The sequence below is a fragment of the Mustela nivalis genome, assembly GCF_964662115.1.
Source record: "Mustela nivalis genome assembly, chromosome: 2".
Taxonomy (NCBI): Eukaryota; Metazoa; Chordata; class Mammalia; order Carnivora; family Mustelidae; genus Mustela; species Mustela nivalis.
The window spans coordinates 110,399,829-110,418,056 of record NC_139021.1 but is presented as its reverse complement, the minus strand read 5'-3'; the positions used below and the strand labels follow the sequence as shown (position 1 = coordinate 110,418,056).

The 18,228-nt window shown below is 41.5% G+C and overlaps 1 protein-coding gene across 1 annotated transcript in view; it reads right to left on the bottom strand.

Moving 5' to 3' along the window:
• LOC309859831 (lipase member K-like) overlaps nt 1-18,228 on the bottom strand; it is a 596,159-nt gene that overhangs the window by 97,544 nt on the left and 480,387 nt on the right. Inside the window, exon 5 of the mRNA XM_082720951.1 lies at nt 16,728-16,876. Within this exon, the coding sequence (XP_082577077.1) occupies nt 16,728-16,876 (149 nt within the window). The remainder of the gene's footprint in view (nt 1-16,727; nt 16,877-18,228) is intronic.

Here is an 18,228-nt window from a genome sequence, read left to right as displayed (position 1 = left end):
AAAGGGCGTTAGCCTGGGAACCAGATAGATCCATCTGATTCCATCAATTACAAATCACATGCTCTCCTGCAAAAAAATACACATCTTGTGTGGTCATGGCAAACGTAATACATAAATCACCTAGCCCATGATAATCAATAAATAATAGGAATTAATAGTATTCCTGCTCAACAAATGTCAAGCAAAACCACAAATAACCTTAAGCGTTTACTGTAGCCTAAAGTTGAAGAGGGTAATGTTTGAAACTCCTCTCTTTGCAGTATTGGTAGTCTACATTGACTTATGATGCAGCATTGGTAGTCTGCATTGACCTTGGTTATTCATCGTGGGTTTCAGTAACCCTTGGTGAGACCATGTGCTGTGACACATGTATTTTTTTCCCTCTTGTTTTCTCTGCATTTTATTTTCTCTGTAGGACAACATGACTATTTGGTGATAAGCTCTCAGAATTCCAGTTATTTATACAAGCCTTTTCTTCTTACTTCCTCTCTCCCATTTCTGGCATCGCTTTTTGTTAAGAAAATACTCATTTTATTCAGTTTATTGCATCACTAGTTTGATTCGACCCCTTCCAATTTGACCATATAAATGCATACCGGATATACTCCCTGCTTGAGGGTCATTCTACCACGTTTCATACGGCCTTATACCAAATAAAGTGGGTGAAAGTCAGAAGCTGGGCTCTTCCCCACAAAGCCACTTTTGGTAAGAAACCTTGACACCCGTGACACCAAGATTAAACTGCTGGTCTTTTATCCTCAAAATGTGTCTTCCGTTTATTCCTGTTAAATGCCAGATTGTCAAAATAAAGTCTGCATAGGCTTCTACTGTCTGTTGCTATAAACAGTTAGCATCACAAACATCATAACTAGAAAATAATAAAGCATTAACCGCACTTGACCCTGAACAGGACCTATTGCCATAGGGATGCCGACTTAAACAAACAGCCAGTGAGGCCCAGGGGCCAGTGGCAAAGGGACCTTTGGGTTTCCTGGGAGGCAATGGAGAGCAATGAGGAGGACAGAGATGGATTCCCAGGCTTCGTGAATAGAGAGAGACCTATAAAGAGGTTTGCTGGCTTCCACTGTGAAAGACCAACATCTCTCCAGAGAAGCCAGGACAGAACAGTGGCGACAACACTAGTACCTTCCAGAACATTCCGAGTGAGGCACCCTGTGTGTGATACAGTACCCTCATCTCTAGAATGAGGGAATAAAATGATCTCCGGGTCTCTTTCATTTCCAGACTGTTATAAGTTTATGTTTCCAGACAGACCTAGGAATTCCCCCCCACCAACCCCGGAATTTTCCGAGCTGCAGAGCATCGTAAAAATGACAGAAAAGGCTTTCTAGGGTCATATAATTTCACACCAGTGGTGGTCAGTCAACTGAATGACCAAATTCCTTCACATGATCGTACTTGTTATCCCACAAAAGGCAATTTTAGGCTCACGGGACAAGACTTTTGAATAGTAACTATGTGGAGTATGTCTTTACCTGTTCGGGATTTGTCAAGCCAGAAGATAAATATGAGGAGAAGTGGCTACAGAACAGCCTCTCTTTGCCAAAAATATTCTATTGAGTTAACAAAGCCTAATTTATCAACCTATTATGCTGTCGTCAGACACTCCCAAGCCAGCAAAATTCTCTTCGGTGAAGAAAAACTGCAGGCACACAGAAAGGACAGGAAAGGACTCTGAGAAGTGGGGTTCCCACAGCAGCTGCACGAAACCCCTCAGATCCAGAACGTATTCCACTGACCCATCTGTCCCAGACCCAAGTCTCATGTCTGATCCACACCTCGGAGCAGCTGATCTGCTCCGAGGACTCCCAGAGAAAGCATCCACCTTGGGTGGACACTCACTCATGGTCCATCTACCAAACAGCCTCTGTGCTAATTCCCTCCTCTTTCCCTTCTGTTCTCACAGTCTTCTGCTTACAAAGCATAATTCTTCCAAGTCCACATCAATTTCATTATCCTTTTTTGGGTCCAAATCTTCAACATGAAATTCAAGGGACCCTGTCATTAACTTAACATTCTTTTTGTTTGTTTGTTTTGGTTTTTGTTTGTTTTTCAAGATTTATTGATTTATTATTTGAGAGAGCATGAGCACATGTGGTGTGGGGAGGAGCAAAGGGCGAGGGAAAGAGAATCTCAAAGCAGACTCTGTGCTGAGCGTGGAGCTGACTGTGGGACTTGATCTCACGACCTGAGATCGTGACCTGAGCTGAAATCAAGTCAGATGCTTAATGGACTGAGCCACCTGCGTACTCCAACTTATCATTTCTAAAGAGGAATATAAAACAACCTAAAAATAAATAAGTGATTGGAGGTGGCAGAGTCACTTAAATCACTGACCCATGCACAATAGGGAAGGAGTTGGCAGCACTGTAAGCTTATAATATTAATTCTCAACTTACCCCCAAGAAGAAAGCTCATGGAAGACAAATGTTTTGGGTTTCTTAGTGTGACAATCTGGAAAATAACTAATACATTTTCTTTTCCCCTGAATACTGAAGGAATTCATGGGAATTCCTAAGAGTACTTTTTCAGGAGGGTCCAATCTCCAGGCCACAGAAAATAATATTTACCATCTTCCATTTCATAGCACATTGGTGCTTTCAAAATATTACACCATATTTATTTGGGATTACTGTTCATTTGACACAGTATTGTACAGATTACTATTTCTGTCTAGACTATGCTGCTTAGCCACCTGACTTAAAATGGGGTTCATGTCTTCAAAATCACTCAATTTTAGGGAGGCTTGGGTGGCTCAGTCAGTTGAGCATCTGATTCTTGATTTCAGCTCAGGTCATGACCTCAGGGTTGTGAGATCGAGCCCCGCATTGGACTCCACACTCAGTAAGGAGTCTGCTTGAGATTCTTTCCCTCTGCCCTACCCCCAACACTCTCTTTCAGATAACTAAATAAATCCTTATAAAAAGATTTTTAAAAAACTACTCAATTTTGTCATCTGTACAATGGAAATAATATTTCACAAATTCACTGTGAGGTTTAGATATTATATTTATGATATGCTGAAAAGTTAAAAAAGCTATTTGAATGCTAGACACTCTTTTGCATGCCTGGAAGAGGTCAGTGCAGCCCCCACTTAAATGCTAGTCAATGTTCATAATAGTGTGTCATGTTTCTCACTTACTGTCTCCCAATGCTAAGGCTAGTGCTTTGGTTTCAGTTATAGGCAGTGGTTGTTCCTTTTTGTTTGCATGTTTTCTTTGTTACAGGAAGCTAATTTGCTGTACATGCACCTTGTTCTTGCATAAAAATAAAAGAGCAAAAGGGAAAAATGGGTTCCATTTGCAACAATTTAATAGCTTTCATCTTAAAACCCTATATTTGCTAATGCTATCAAAAACAGACCTCAAAAACTGACACAGGATTTTATAAGGGTTGTACAATTATGACTGTAAAAGGATAATTATCTTTGCCACTTTTACAAAGCATCTTATAACAACAGGAAATTTCATTTTTGACACATTTTCAGCTTGTGATTCACTATAGCTTTTACAATCTTACGTGGTTCCAACCATCTCTATCATGGCAGGTGGCTTAATTTCTTTCTAAAATTTAATACCTTGTAGTTTCACTTAATTTTACTTACTTTTTGATTGCTCATCTTACTTGCCAAGGATAGAATTAACCCTAATCTTATATTTTGAGATTACGATTCCCTTTGGATTTGGAATCCTCTACAAATTTAATAAATGTGCTTATTATGCCCTCCTTCCTGTCACTCGTGAAATTATGCAGAAAGACTGAGGGGGAGAAAGCTGAGCAAAGGCAACTATTGGAAAATGTATTTCATTTTCCTGCAATGTTAGACAGAGGCCCAAATTCTCCCACATTAATTAATGAGGACATATGACAAATGCCTTTATTCATTCATTCCATTGACCTTTATGATGCACCGTGTGCGCACTACACATTTTGTGATGTGCAGTGGGGACTTTGAAAAGGGTGTGTCATGGATTCTGCTCTCAAGGGGCTTGCAATTTATTGAGAGGTAACTTGTAAGCCTCAAGGAATAATACAAAATAAAACAGAGACATGCCATAATGCTAGGTAAAGTGAAAAGCTGAAAAACTGGAGATGAAGTCATAAACACTTCTCTTGGGGAGAAAAGAAATCCACAGACTCTCATTTGGGACATGATGGCTGAACTAGGATTTGAGGAGCTGCAAAGAGAGGGAGGGTTCTGGAGTTCTGTTGGGTGTGACTGCCCACTGCGTGGGCAGAAGGAAACGACCTGAGGTTGGGAGATGGACCCAAGAAAGGAGTATCAAAGCAATCTTCAGAATACACAGGCTGGGGAGAATTTGTATTTCACCCATCTGGAGTGGAAAGGTCTCCTGACACGTGGGACATCTGGCAAAGCACTCCGAAGGCACCACTGCAGGAGTAAGGCCACAGTAACTTTAGACCAGAGACTTCAGGGAGTCTCCTAAAAATGTTAAACAGAAGTATCAAAGAGCTTGAAGTGTTTCCAACTTAAATGCATCCCAGAACAAAGATAAAACATTTTAGAGGGATACAAAGTAACAGTAACCCATAGAATAAAATTCACAATGTCTGGCATCAAATCTAAAAGTCCTGAGACATGCAAACAAACAGAAATGTGCGATCTCTAATGAACAGAGAATCAATAGAAATGAGTCTGGATGTGAAATTGATGGCATCATTAGTAGATAAGGACATTGAAGGAGCTTACACACACACACACACACACACACACACACACACACACACACACACAGTGTTGAGAGAGTCAACTAGGAGGATGGTAACAGGATCATACAAGACGTAAGAAGAACCAAATCAGAGATGCTTGGCTAGTTCATGGACTTGGACCATGATTCCAAAGTCTTGGGATCGAATCCTGTATCAGTCTCTTTGGACGTCAGGTGGCCCGCTTCTCTGTCTGTCTGCTGCACTTTCTCTCTCTTAAATGGGCAAATAAAATCTTTAAAAAAAATAAAAATCAAGGGGCGTCTGGGTGACTCAGTGGGTTAAGCCTCTGCCTTCAGCTCAGATCATGATCTCGGGGTCCTGGGATCAAGCCCCACATCAGGCTCTCTGCTCAGCGGGGAGCCTGCTTCCTCCTCTCTCTCTGTCTTCTTCTCTGCCTACTTGTAATCTCTCTCTAATAAAACTAAAGTAAAAAAAAAAAGACTCAAATCAAACTCCTGTGGGAAAAATATACAGTGTCTGATATTAAAAAAAAGAAAAAAGAATGAAGCTTCAGTGAGAAGTGGGACATCAGATGACCAAATGAATGGGAATGAGATTTCCCTAAAAGGGGATAGAATGGGGAAGAAGGGGGGTAGACAAAATGTTTGAAGAAATACTGACAGAAAAATTTCCAAATCTGATGAAAACTATACACCCACAGATTCATGAACCTCCAAAAATGCCCAAGAGAAGAAATAGGAAAAAAAAAAAAATCACCAGGGGACATCATAATCAAATTGCTTCAAACCAGGGATAAAGAGAAAATCCTAAAAGCACCTGGAGAAAAACACCAATAATGTGGAGCAGAAAAGGTTAAAAAAAAAAAATATATATATATATATATATACACATACATGTATGTGTGTGTGTGTGTATATGACTGCAGACCCTGGTCCGAGTCAATGCAAACCACAAGCAAAAAGAGCAACCCCTTCTGAGAGGAAAAACCAGCCATCCACCTGGAACTTAGAGGACAGCTCAAACACAAGGGTGACAGAAGAAAAGATGGAGTTCACTAATGTAAAAAGGTATGCTGGCGAGAAGAGGTGCTGTGAAATCAGGGAGCATACCAGAAAGGTACCAGGGTGGTTCACGGAAGGGCAGAGTGGCCAAGAGGGTGGAAAGACAGGTGAAAACAGACTGAAGGGTCCCTTGACTTTCACGCTAAAATAAACGATTTTTTTAAAGCCCAGTCGGCACATCTACGTAAATTTTATATTTTTATTTATTTCTTTTTAAATATTTTATTTATTTATTTGATAGATCACAAGTAGGCAGAGAGAGAGGAAAGCAGGCTCCCTGCTGAGCATAGAGCCTGATGTGGGGCTCGATCCAAGACCCTGAGATCATGACCTGAGCCAAAGGCAGAGGCTTAACCCACTGAGCCACCCGGACACCCCATGGAAATTTTAAAATGGGATGATATGCTGCTGCCCTGTATTTTAGAAACCCTGTCCTGAATAAAGACTGCAGAACCAACTGGTGTGCCAAATTTTGGTGTGTGTGCGTGTGTGCATGTATGTGCATGTGTGTATATATGTAAAATTATATATTATATAATATATTACAGAAAAACTATAATTATTGATAATATGACCATTAAATATAAATAGATCCACAGATAATAAAAGGCACATCTTAGAAGCTGGTTACAAATTATTCCATGAGGCCTACGTAAAAAAAATGAAATGCTTACTCCTTCCTCAGCTAAGTACTCAAAATTGGGTTGTAAGGAAAGAGCATGAGGCCGGCACTCATTTCCCCTGTGACTTCCTGCCCGTGTGAAAACACAACACATGGCACAGCCACACCCATGTGCCCATTTCAAAATCTCCTAATTTTATAGTTTCTTTCAAAACAGATTGAGAGTAACAATATGATTACTGTTGCTGTTTTTATGCACAAACTGCTGACCAAATTTAGGGATCTGAAAAGACATGGTCAGTGTTGTTCCATCTTGGATGATAAAAAGGTTGGAAAATGGGGTAGTTTCTGTAATCTCTCGTTTTGTGGTTACATGGCCATTTTTTATTCAGCATACTAAAGGCCCCTCATTTTATTTACTTATTATTATTATTATTATTATTATTTGCTTATACTTCCTTTCTTAAAGTATGACTGGTACCCATCCATAGCCTTGCTTCCTCTTTGATAAACTGATACAAAACAAAAGCCCAGGTAATAGTGAAGAGATGATATATTAAAAAGCTTGTTACTGAGTTAACATTCAGCCCAAACTCTGTTTGCATGCATTTTAAAGTATGAGTTTCCTTACTGCTGACGTCCACAAGCCTTCTGGACCCTCTTAAGTGAACCATGGAGTTAGGAGGAAAATGCCCACCCCTGCTTTTATGATTTGGGTATGGAGCCATTTATAAATCTGAATGCTCAACCACAGACACGGAGGGGAACCTACAAGTTCAAGCACCAAGGACCTGATTAGAAGACAGTTTGTACAGCTCATTCCCCAATCCCTTCCAAAAGATGCTTCAAGCTTTGAGTTTCCTGAGAGGAGGCCTTCTACAGACAGCTGTGTGAGAACTGGGGATCGCATTCACCAAGTCCAAATTCTGCTATGTGAATATTTATAAAACAAAGTTGTCTGCATCTGAGGTTCACCTGTAACGGCAATAATTTACCAAAACCACAATAGGGTCTATAATATAAGAATTTTCCTGGGCGCCTGGGTGACTCAGTCATTAGGCGGCTGCCTTTAGCTCCAGTCATGATCCCAGGGTCCTGGGATGGAGGCTCACATCGGGCTCCCTGCTTGGCAGGAAGTCTGCTTCTCCCTCTCTCACTCCCCCTGCTTGTGTTCCCTCTATCTCTGTGTCTTTCTGTCAAATAAATAAATAAATAAAATCTTAAAAAAAAAAAAAAAAAGAGTTTTCCTAACAGGGGAAGAAGAAAACCAAAACCAGTATTATTATAAAATATAATCTTCCCTTTGAACCAGTTATATTCCAAAGGGCTTTGGATAGATAAGCCAATTTAAAAAAAATTGAAACATTTAACAATTTTAGTTATTTGAATCTTGTGAGGCATGAAGATAACTCTTAGAATGTCGGGTAAATATAGAATCATTTACATGTATGTTTTTATGTGTTCATGTTCCAGTAAGCCCTTGCCAACCATTTTCCACCTTGGTTGCTGGGATCGGAAGGTACCCTCCACTGACTCAGCATTCATTCGCCAAGAGATACTATGTAGGGCCGAGAGCTCGATGCTACAAGGGGAGACAGAGGGGAACAAAATATATGTCCTGACTACCACTTAAGACACAATGGTTAAAAATGTCAGATGCAGAAGGTTCTTTCCTAATGACAATTTTGAGACATTATTTAAAGTTTCAAGAGCTATAGTCCTTGAAAAGAATTATCTAAGGTCAAGGCAAGCTTTTCCTTATCCCCAATCTACCCTCAACTGGGGTCTTCAATTTGGATATTTGATTCTCTTTCTGAAAAAAATCTAGGTAGCTAGCTAAATTTCTACATTCCTGTTTGGATTTGAGAGGGCAGATGTCAGAGGCTGAGATTACACTGGTGACAGGCAACAGAGAGTACTCCTCTGCAATGTGTTAGCCTTGACTAGAATAATGGTCAGTGTGACTAGGCTGTGCCCGGCCTTCGTGCCAAGTCCAGAAGAGTTGCATTAGATATTCAGCATTACCAACCACCTCCAATAATTGCAATTTATGCACCAAACTGCTAAGATCTGTTACTGTTTTGTTGGGCAGTGCTGGGAATTATTTAATTCTACTAATTAACTTGGATTTCTTAACTGCACATAAGATGTTTGCAGTTGACTGACTGCTTCTGACCCAAGAGTAATTCAGGAAGAGTGAGTGGCACTTAAACATCTTCATTTCACCAGGATTAAGTGCTTAAGTCCCTGCTGCCTTTATTAAGGTACCTGCCTCCCTTTGTCTCTTTCATGAGATGGGCAAACGGAATGCATTAGCATTCAACATTCAATGACCAAATGTTTACTGAGCTTTAAGGTAAGAAAAGTGAAGGATTAAAATGGATTGCTTATATTGAACTCCTATTTTACACACCCCCTGGCAAGTACTTAAAAAATGACTTTCACATCTATCATCCAGAAATTTTTTTTTTTTTTAAAGATTTTATTTGTTGGGACTCCTGGGTGGCTCAGTTGGTTGGACGACTGACTTCAGCTCAGGTCATGGTCCCGGAGTCCCGGGATCGAGTCCCACATCGGGCTCCCAGCTCCACGGGGAGTCTGCTTCGCTCTCTGACCTTCTCCTCGCTCATGCTCTCTCTCACTGTCTCTCTCTCAAATAAATAAAATCTTAAAAAAAAAAAGATTTTATTTGTTTTAGAGAGAGAGGGCAAGAAAGCATGAGCTAGCAGGGGGAGGCGCAGAGGGGGAGGCAAAGAGAATAAGAAACAGACTCCGTATGAGCGCAGAGCCCATGTGGGACTCAACCCCATAACTGAGAGATCAAAGCTGGAGCCAAAACCAAGTCAGACACTTAACCAGTGGAGCCACCCAGGTGACCAACCCCCAATCCAAACATTCTTTTTTTTTTTTAAGATTTTATTTATTTATTTGACAGAGAGAAATCACAAGTAGATGGAGAGGCAGGCAGAGAGAGAGAGAGAGGAAGGCAGGCTCCCTGCCGAGCAGAGAGCCCAACGCGGGACTCAATCCCAGGACCCTGAGATCATGACCTGAGCCGAAGGCAGCGGCTTAAACCACTGAGCCACCCAGGCGCCCTGAATCCAAACATTCTTAATCAGGATGTCTTCCCTATGGTTACTTTAAAATAGAGTGTCAATATTGAATGCTGACATATAGACTCATTCATTAGTAAAGAGAAGTTAGGATGCGTGAAAAGCTGATTTTCAGTGCCTCACTCCTTGAGCGAACAATCAAAGAAAGTCTGGGATAAATATGAATTTGAAACTATTTCATGGATAAGGGAGATCAATTAAAAATTGCAACAATATTCATTTTTGTCCTCAAAAGCCTTCAGCACCTTTGTCTTGAAACTCTCAAAATCCTTCACAAATACTATGCACGACATGATCATGTGAAAGAAAATGGTGTTTTATTTTCAAGAGAGAAACAGGAGGGTTTAGCAAGGCATGTGGTCTATTTAAATAGACGGTTTACATTGACAATACACTCTGACGATTACAAGTCACTTGTCCAGTGCTTAAAAATGCAGATAAGGGGTGCCTGGGTGGCTCAGGGGGTTAAAGCCTCTGCCTTTGGCTCAGGTCATGATCCCAGGGTCTGGGGATCAAGCCCCACGTCAGACTCTCTGCTCAGCAGGGAGCTTGCTTCCTCCTCTCGCTCTGCCTGCCTCTGCTTACTTGTGATTTCTGTCAAATAAATAAAATCTTAAAAAAAAAAGTCTATTTTGACAGAACGTCAGAAATACATCCAATTTCCTCCATCGTAGTCTCTAAGATACTCTAAATAGCTAGACTTGCCTTCACAACACCACCATCAAGGAAACCCTCACCAAGTTGTAAACTCCAATTAATTATTATCTGACATTTGCCAGAAGGACAGAGGTGACTGGGTATTATTCAAAACTTAACTTCTTAAAAGTGCATATTTTCATAACACCATTAAGAAAGATTTCCAAAACTGTGCCAGAAAAATGATCTATTTAGATATCAATTGGGCCAAAGGGTATAATTGTGTTACCTGAAGCAGCATGACGACTGTATTGTCGTGTGTAAATACATGCTGATACTAGTTTGGTTTTGTTCTCCCTGCCATCATAGTACGTTGCAGAACTCATAAAATATCTTCATTTACGTATCATTTCTATTAGCTTGTTGATTTACATTGTAACAATGTTACTCACTTCTTTGGCAGAGAGAGAGCGCTCCCAAGACAGGGCGAGGCAGAGGGAGAAGACAACGCTCATTCCCTGAGCAGGGAGCTTGACTCTGGCTGGATCCCAGGGCCTGGACCTGAGGCGAGGGCAACTGCTTAAGCGACTGAGAAACCCAGGTGCCCCAGGTAGAAACTGTTGTAAAGAAATCATGTTATAGGGCGCTTGGGTGGCTCAGTGGGTTAAGCCGCTGCCTTCGGCTCAGGTCATTATCTCGGGGTCTTGGGATTGAGTCCCGCATTGGGCTCTCTGCTCAGCAGGGAGCCTGCTTCCCTCTGTCTCCCTTTCTGCCTGCCTCTCTGTCTGCTTGTGATCTCTGTCAAATAAAAAAATAAAATCTTAAAAAAAAGAAAAAGAAATCATGTTATATTTGCTGCCTGTAAATGCCTATATCCCCTGGGTTGTTGCCAAGGAGTGAAGTCACTTTCCAAGAGACCACACGGCAGTGGCCAGGCCCGCAGGGACTTAAGATGGATGTGCCCCCTGCATGCCAAGCTCCCAGGAGTGCACGCACAAGGGGTGAAGCCAGCAGAGAGGTTTGGGGTCCAAATACTCCAGGGTGCACAGACTGACCTCCGCAGAAGGGTCCTACCAGCTGTCAGCTGCGTCATCCTCTGTGTCCACGCAGTGACACCACATGGGTGTGCCATGTATGCAGGCCCCGGAGGTGCCATCCACAAAGGGCCACCCTCCCTGCAGACAGGGAATGGAGGATGGGGAGCAGGCAAGAGGGAGGTCTGTGAACTAAGGGCCTATGAAATCGGATGCGCACGGAGAATCCAGGGTTTTCAAAGGGTATCTCTCTGTCCCCTGCAGAAAGGGCACCCTGAGATCCACATTAATGCAGCTCACTGAAAAATGACAGACGTATGTTTGTATCCTTACCTCGTGGCTCAGGCAGTCCGCCCCACAGACAATACTAGGAACCCTTGGCTCCAAGGGGCTCCTGGAAGGCACACAGGGCCTTCCTAGGGAGGGGAGCCCTGCAGGAAGCCCTTTAGATATTTTCCTATTTTTTAAATTACTTATCTATTTTCTATCTTTTCAGCGAAACAGTATTCATTGTTTTTGCACCACACCCAGTACTTCATGCAATACATGCCCTCCTTAATACCCACCACCTGGCTCCCCCAACCTCCCAAACCCGACCTCTTCAAGACTCTCAGGTTTTTTTTCAGAGTCCATAGTCTCTCATGGTTCACCTCCCCTTCCAATGTCCCTCAACCACTTCTCCTCTCCATCTCCCCATGTCCTCCATGTTACTTGTTATGCTCCACAAAGAAGTGAAACCCTATGGTAATTGACTCTCTCTGCTTGACTTATTTCACTCAGCATAATCTCTTCCACTACCGTCCATGTTGCCACATAAGTTGGGTATTCATACTTTCTGATGGAGGCATCCTACTCCATAGCGTATATGGACCATGGCCGAGAACTTCAAGATCAAGTTTATGCTGGTGTCTCGAACTTTATTTCATACCATTGCTCACTGTGCTTGTCGTCACAGAAACACACTAGCCATCTTGCTATTGACTGAACGAGTCCAGGGTGCTCCTGACCAAGACATTCCTGCCTCTCTCAGCAATGCTCTTCTACATATCTTTGCTGTCAAGATTATTTATATAATTTAGGTCCCTTCCAGATACAATCTTGAAGAGACTACCCCTGGCCACTTGGCTGAAACAGTCTACTTATCCCCAATACCCTCTATCACTATCATCTCATCTTCTGCTCTTTAAAACCCTTCACAGCATTTAGCATGACCTGAAATTATAGGATTAATTTATTTGCATCCTTTCTTCCTCTGTGGTCCTTATCTCTACACCTCCCCGCTGAATGTAAGCCCAGCTTACATTCTTGACTTTCTTGTTCATTGATGTATATCCTGAGCTTTTAGAAGGGCATTAGTTAAATGCCGGTTAAAAGTAAAAAATTTCCCAAGGGGTGCCTGGGTGGCTCAGTGGGTTAAAGCATCTGCCTTTGGCTCAGGTCATGATCCCAGGGTCCTGGGATTGAACCCGCATCGGGCTCCCTGCTCAGCAGGGAGCCTGCTTCCTCCTCTCTCTCTGCCTGCCTCTCTGCCTACTTGTGATCTCTATCTGTCAAATAAATAAAATCTTAAAAAAAAAAGTATAAACTTCCCAGATGCCTATTTTAGGAAGGCCCTGTGTATTTGTATTTTGCCTCATCTGATGCTCACAAATATTGTGACAAAGGTCTTATTATCCAAATTTACAATGAGGAAACAAAGGCTCATAGAGATTAAGTGACTCGTCTAAGCCAGTAAGTGGCTTAGCAAGGATTTCTGGGCTAGCAGTAGTAATATTAAAGTGGGCTTCAGAATAAAAAAGTTCTACCAGAAATAGAGACATCATCATAAAGGGGTCAAGGGCTCAAGAGGACATAAAGATCCGAGTATTTATACACCTAATAATTCTTAAAATTGATAATGCAAAAACCAATAGAACTGAAAGGAGAAGTAAACACAAAATTATAGCTACAGAGTTCAACACTGCTTCTCACTGTGTCACTGACAAGGCTCTTAAGAATTTTATCCCTAAACCCATTTTTTCGTTAGCCCTGTGATTTTCAGTACACTATTTTATATGGAGCAGTGATTCCTTTTTAGGAAAACACACATTACGTTATAAAAGAAGTCACCGTATTTGTATACCTTCTCTCCTCTCCGATTGATAAGGCCTCCTCTTATTTATATAGATACATACCCTTTCTGTGTTGCCTAGATTTGCAACCGTACAATCTGTCACCTAGTTCCCACATTTGTTTTAAAGTCAGTTCTTTGTGGGGGGTTGTCAGGGTGGCACAGTCAGCTGACTGACTGACTCTTGGATTCAGCTCTGGTCGTGATCTCGGGGTTGGGGATAGAGTCCCTTGTCGGGATCCATGATCAAAACAGAGTCTGCTTGTCTCTCTTTCTGTCTCCCTACCATGTTCACTCTCTCTCTTTCTCAAACAAGTAAGACTTTAAGAAAAAAAAACTAAAAAACAAAATAAAATTAGTTCTTCAGTTAAAGTCAGAGTCTACTACCAGCCTTTTTACCATGCTTCTTTATGTCACCCCTGGTTACCTGATACTCATTCTCTAACAGAGGCTTCTAGGAACAAAGATCCTAGAGTTCTTGTCCCTTCAGAAAAGACTTGCTGTCTTTGTTGAAGAGTATCTTCTTAACTGGGCGTAATGCTCTCAATGTGACACCTTGAGGATTTTGTAGAAACTGCTCTTGCTGACTCTGAGCTACAGATTTTACTATGGAAAAGTCTGAGGCTATCTGGACTTTCTCTTATATTGGCCGGTTGTCAAAATAACTGTTTTTGAAATCTAGTCCCTTTATCAGAATATATCCTAATGTTGCTAAGGACTGGCTCTTTTACACAGATTCAATCACAAATCTCTCCCCCCACAAAAAGTATTCTTGAAATATTTTAAACATTTGTTCTATTTCTTTTCCTTTCTATTTTGGGGAAGGAATTCTATGTATGGGATGTATGTGAACTCTCTTTTTAATGTAATCTTCTAATTTTATTTCATTTTCTTCTTGCTTACATCTATCCTTTCTTTCTGAACAAATTTTTTTAAAAGATTTTATTTATTCATTTGAGAGAGAGAGGCACAGCGAGAGAGGAAACACAAGCAGGGGGAGTGGGACAGGGAGAAGCAGGCCTCCTGCCAAGCAGGAAGCCCAATGAGGGGCTCGAACCCAGGACCCTTGTATCATGACCTGAACCGAAGGCAGACACTTAATGACTGAACCACCCAAGCGGGTCCTGAACAGATTTTTGCCAGTATGTATTCATCCTTGGGGTTCTTCCAATTTGCTTTCTTTACTGTAATTATATTTTCTGTTCTCTTTTCTCAGTTTGACACCCTGCCATGTGTTGGCTATTCCCTTATTAATATCTTTCTTAAATACTTGTATCACAGAGATAATTAATTCAATTAGTACACCCTTTGGAAACTCATGATTTAATATTTGGTCACATAATTTACCTACTTTATGACTACTTTGATCAGATGACAATTCTATCACCAACTAGCTTTCTTCCCAATATTTTCACCCCTTTTTTCTTATAATCGTTTTGCATGCATTCGTGCTGGTTCCTTTTCCATTACTTGGGCTAAAAGGATGAGAGCTTTTCAAGAAAGACCACACTGCAAAAGGTTTACTTGGGAAATGGAACAGAGTCATCCCTTAGGCTAGAGGGGTAATGCATTATGAACAAGTGTTCTGCACATGTGTTGGTCTCAGTTTACAATCAACCAGGATGTGCCTTCCTTCCTCGTTGGAACAGCCTCCACAACAGCTTGCTCTCTTGGTCATCACAGAGCCAGCTCACTGGGGCTGGCATTGCTGCAGCTCCAAATTGAGGAAAACCAAGTGTTGGGCTCATTTCACAGAAACAAGCCCAGAGGCCAAACTGGGCCCATGGAGGCTTCGACTTCCCCAGCATCTGACTGGGGAACTTCGACTTCCCCAGCAACTGTCTGATGCAATCCATGAAAGAAAGGTAGTTAAAACTCGACAGAACAGTTTCATCTGAGAGAGAGGAACAAGACAAAAGACCACATCCTTTTCCCTTCCACCTTTCTGACCAGCTGCTCTGGCACACAGTGGTTCACACTGAGACTCGGAACATATCCTGCTAGTCTGAGCAATCAGATGTGCTAATTACAAAGATACAGTCAACGAGATAATCACCCCCCTGAGCCTTCCCCTCCTCCTAACCAGCCTTACCGTCCCACATGCTTCCCTCACTTTTGTAGAAGGTCTGCAAATCCCGATCAACCGTTGTCAAGTAAGTTTTTGCATCAAATTCTATGTCAGAGGAGTACCCGCTAAGATGGCATGTAAGATTATTTCTGCACATTTAGTGTCTATGAGGTGGTTTTCCCTCATGGACAGTCTCTCTTGCACCATCATGGAAACAGGGCTACTGAAAAGTGTGGTTTGTGCTTCTACACTTCAGTACATCTCCTTTGCAGAGTGAAACTGTCTCCAAGGGAGATCAGCTATCTAGTTCATGGCACCTTTGTTCATGGAAGTTTTAGGTGTGGATGTGCTCTGTTCATGAAAAGCGCACTGCCAGACCCCGTGCGCATCAGAAATGCTTTTGTTTTCTACCCACCTGCTAACACACACACATTCCTTGATCCGTCATCAGCTCTGCTGCAGGTACACTTGCACTGATTTGGGATTTCGGATATTCACTAGTGTCATAGAATGAAGCTTGCCTTGCTCACTTCCCTTAGTGCTTCTGGATGATTTGCAGACAAAGGCAGAAAACGCTGACTTTATACATTCTTCTTCAAGAAGCTCATTTTGTCTATGAAAGCCATATTAGCTACAGGACACCATATTCTGTTTCCACCTTCTCTCCAGACTGTTCCTTCTCTCTTCTTCGCTGAGTCCTCTCATTTTCATGACTTCTAAACATTAGTGTCCCAGGGGACAGCTTTCATTCAGACCTCTCAAATTTGTTCCTTCTTACTTCTGAGGAGAGGTGGTTACCTGATCCCTTAGCTTCAAATACTAATTTTATAAAAACTTTAAATACTACCATACGTTGATAATTTCCAAGTAAGTATCTCCAACCTGGGGTCTTCCCTATATCACCTCTGCTCATACAACCAAATGCTTATTCCCATGTAAACCTGTGCATTTTATAATCATTTCATTCAAGTTGATATCATCCAAATGCCTTCCTGAATGCCTTCCTTTTCTCAAGTATTACATTTCATTATTTCAATTTATAACTTCCTTGCTATTTTGTTGACATACTATGTATATAGTATGTATATAGTAAGTGTATGTGTTACGTATTATGTATATTATGACATATTATGTGTATTGTATGTTTATGTGTGTTTATTTCTTTTCTTTCCCTATCAGAATGTAAGCTCCATGAGGTCAGGAACAAATTCAGTTTGATCGTGTGTTTCAGCACCTAAAACTTGAGTGAGGCACAGCAGGTACTCAGTATTTGTTAAATGTGAAAACGAACATATAAGCAAGCACCTGAGAATAAAAACAATTCATACCATGTCACCTAGTGTCCATCTGTTTAATACATACTAACTCACCTGGGTAGCTCTGACTTGGGGACTCTTCCTCTAGCATCCATGGCTGCTCTCCTTGCTCCAACTTCAGGATCACTTCTGGTTTAGGGATGCAACACGCTGTAATTGGGAAATGACATGGGAATTCGGCGAGGCTCATGGGCTTCAGGGCCCTTGAAGAAGACAGAAGACGAAGCTTCAGGGGCCAATTACAACACTTCATTCTTTACAGTCATTCAACAATCCTTCTGCTTAATACTTGAAATCTCAAACTTAAATATCATTAAACTCAACAAAGCTTCTAGAGGTGTCAAACCAAGAATGAAAGTGCATACTAGGAGTCTACACGGGAAACAATCCTTACCCACTGAGACAAGGTGGCTATAGTTCTCCAGCATCACCTCCCTGTACAGGGTCCTCTGAGCAGGGTCCAGATGCTGCCACTCCTCCTGGGTAAAGCCCACAGTCACATCCGCAAATGATAAGGATCCCTGAAACAGCACATTTGTGTTCAAATTTAAGTAATCACAATGGGAAGACATGGAAAAGCTTTCGAAGAACTGTTACGGAGTTCACTATTCACAATCAGAAGATGTGTTCTGGCATGCCTACCTTTGTACTTGGTTGGAGGAGAAAGCATGGCAGACATTCCTCACCAGTGTGATAAGTTACCGGCATCCCATCATGTGCCTACATGCCATAAAGAACTCTCCTACCTTGAGAATCTGAAAACCAATAAAACCATATCACTGTTCTCAAGGAGCATATAATCTGACAGACACAAGCATGAAGCATCCAACTACCATGTAGCATGAAATCCTCCTACAGTAAAACAGGTGCAAAGTAGAGTGAGATTACAGAGGGGAGAAAAGTTCTATTCCTGCTATTAGGGCAGGTTTCACTGATAACACAGTATCATTCATGAGCCTGGGCCAAGAGCATAACCATGCACACTTCTAAAATATGGAGTTAAGGGGCACCAGTTGGTTAAGTTTTTGCCTTTGGCTCCGGTCATGATTTCAGGGTCCTGGGATCGAGCCCCATGTCAGGCTCCCTGCTCAGTGGGGAGTCTGCTTTGCGCTCTCCCCCTGCGTGTATGTGTTCTCTCTCTCTGTCAAAGGAATAAAAATCTTTTTAAAATGTAGTTAAAGGAGTCAGTGAACACACAGGAAAGGACTGCTGGGACTATGTTCACATAAAGAGCTACAGTCATCTTCAGGGAAAATGCTATTTAATAATTCTGAACATAACTCCTGTAGGACGGGGTGTCCAAAATGTTTGGTTACTGTTCCATGTAGAAAACCTTTTTCTTTCTTTCTTTCTTTCTTTCTTTCTTTCTTTCTTTCTTTCTTTCTTTTTTTTTTCTTTAGGAAACCCTTTTTTATAAACAGTAAACTTACAATGTCAATTTATATATTAAATTCCATTATTGTTATTTTTCCTAAGTCACTTTTCTTTTTTCAGATGAATATATTTGGCATGTAACATTGTATAACCTTGATAGGCTTATATACTGTAACGATTG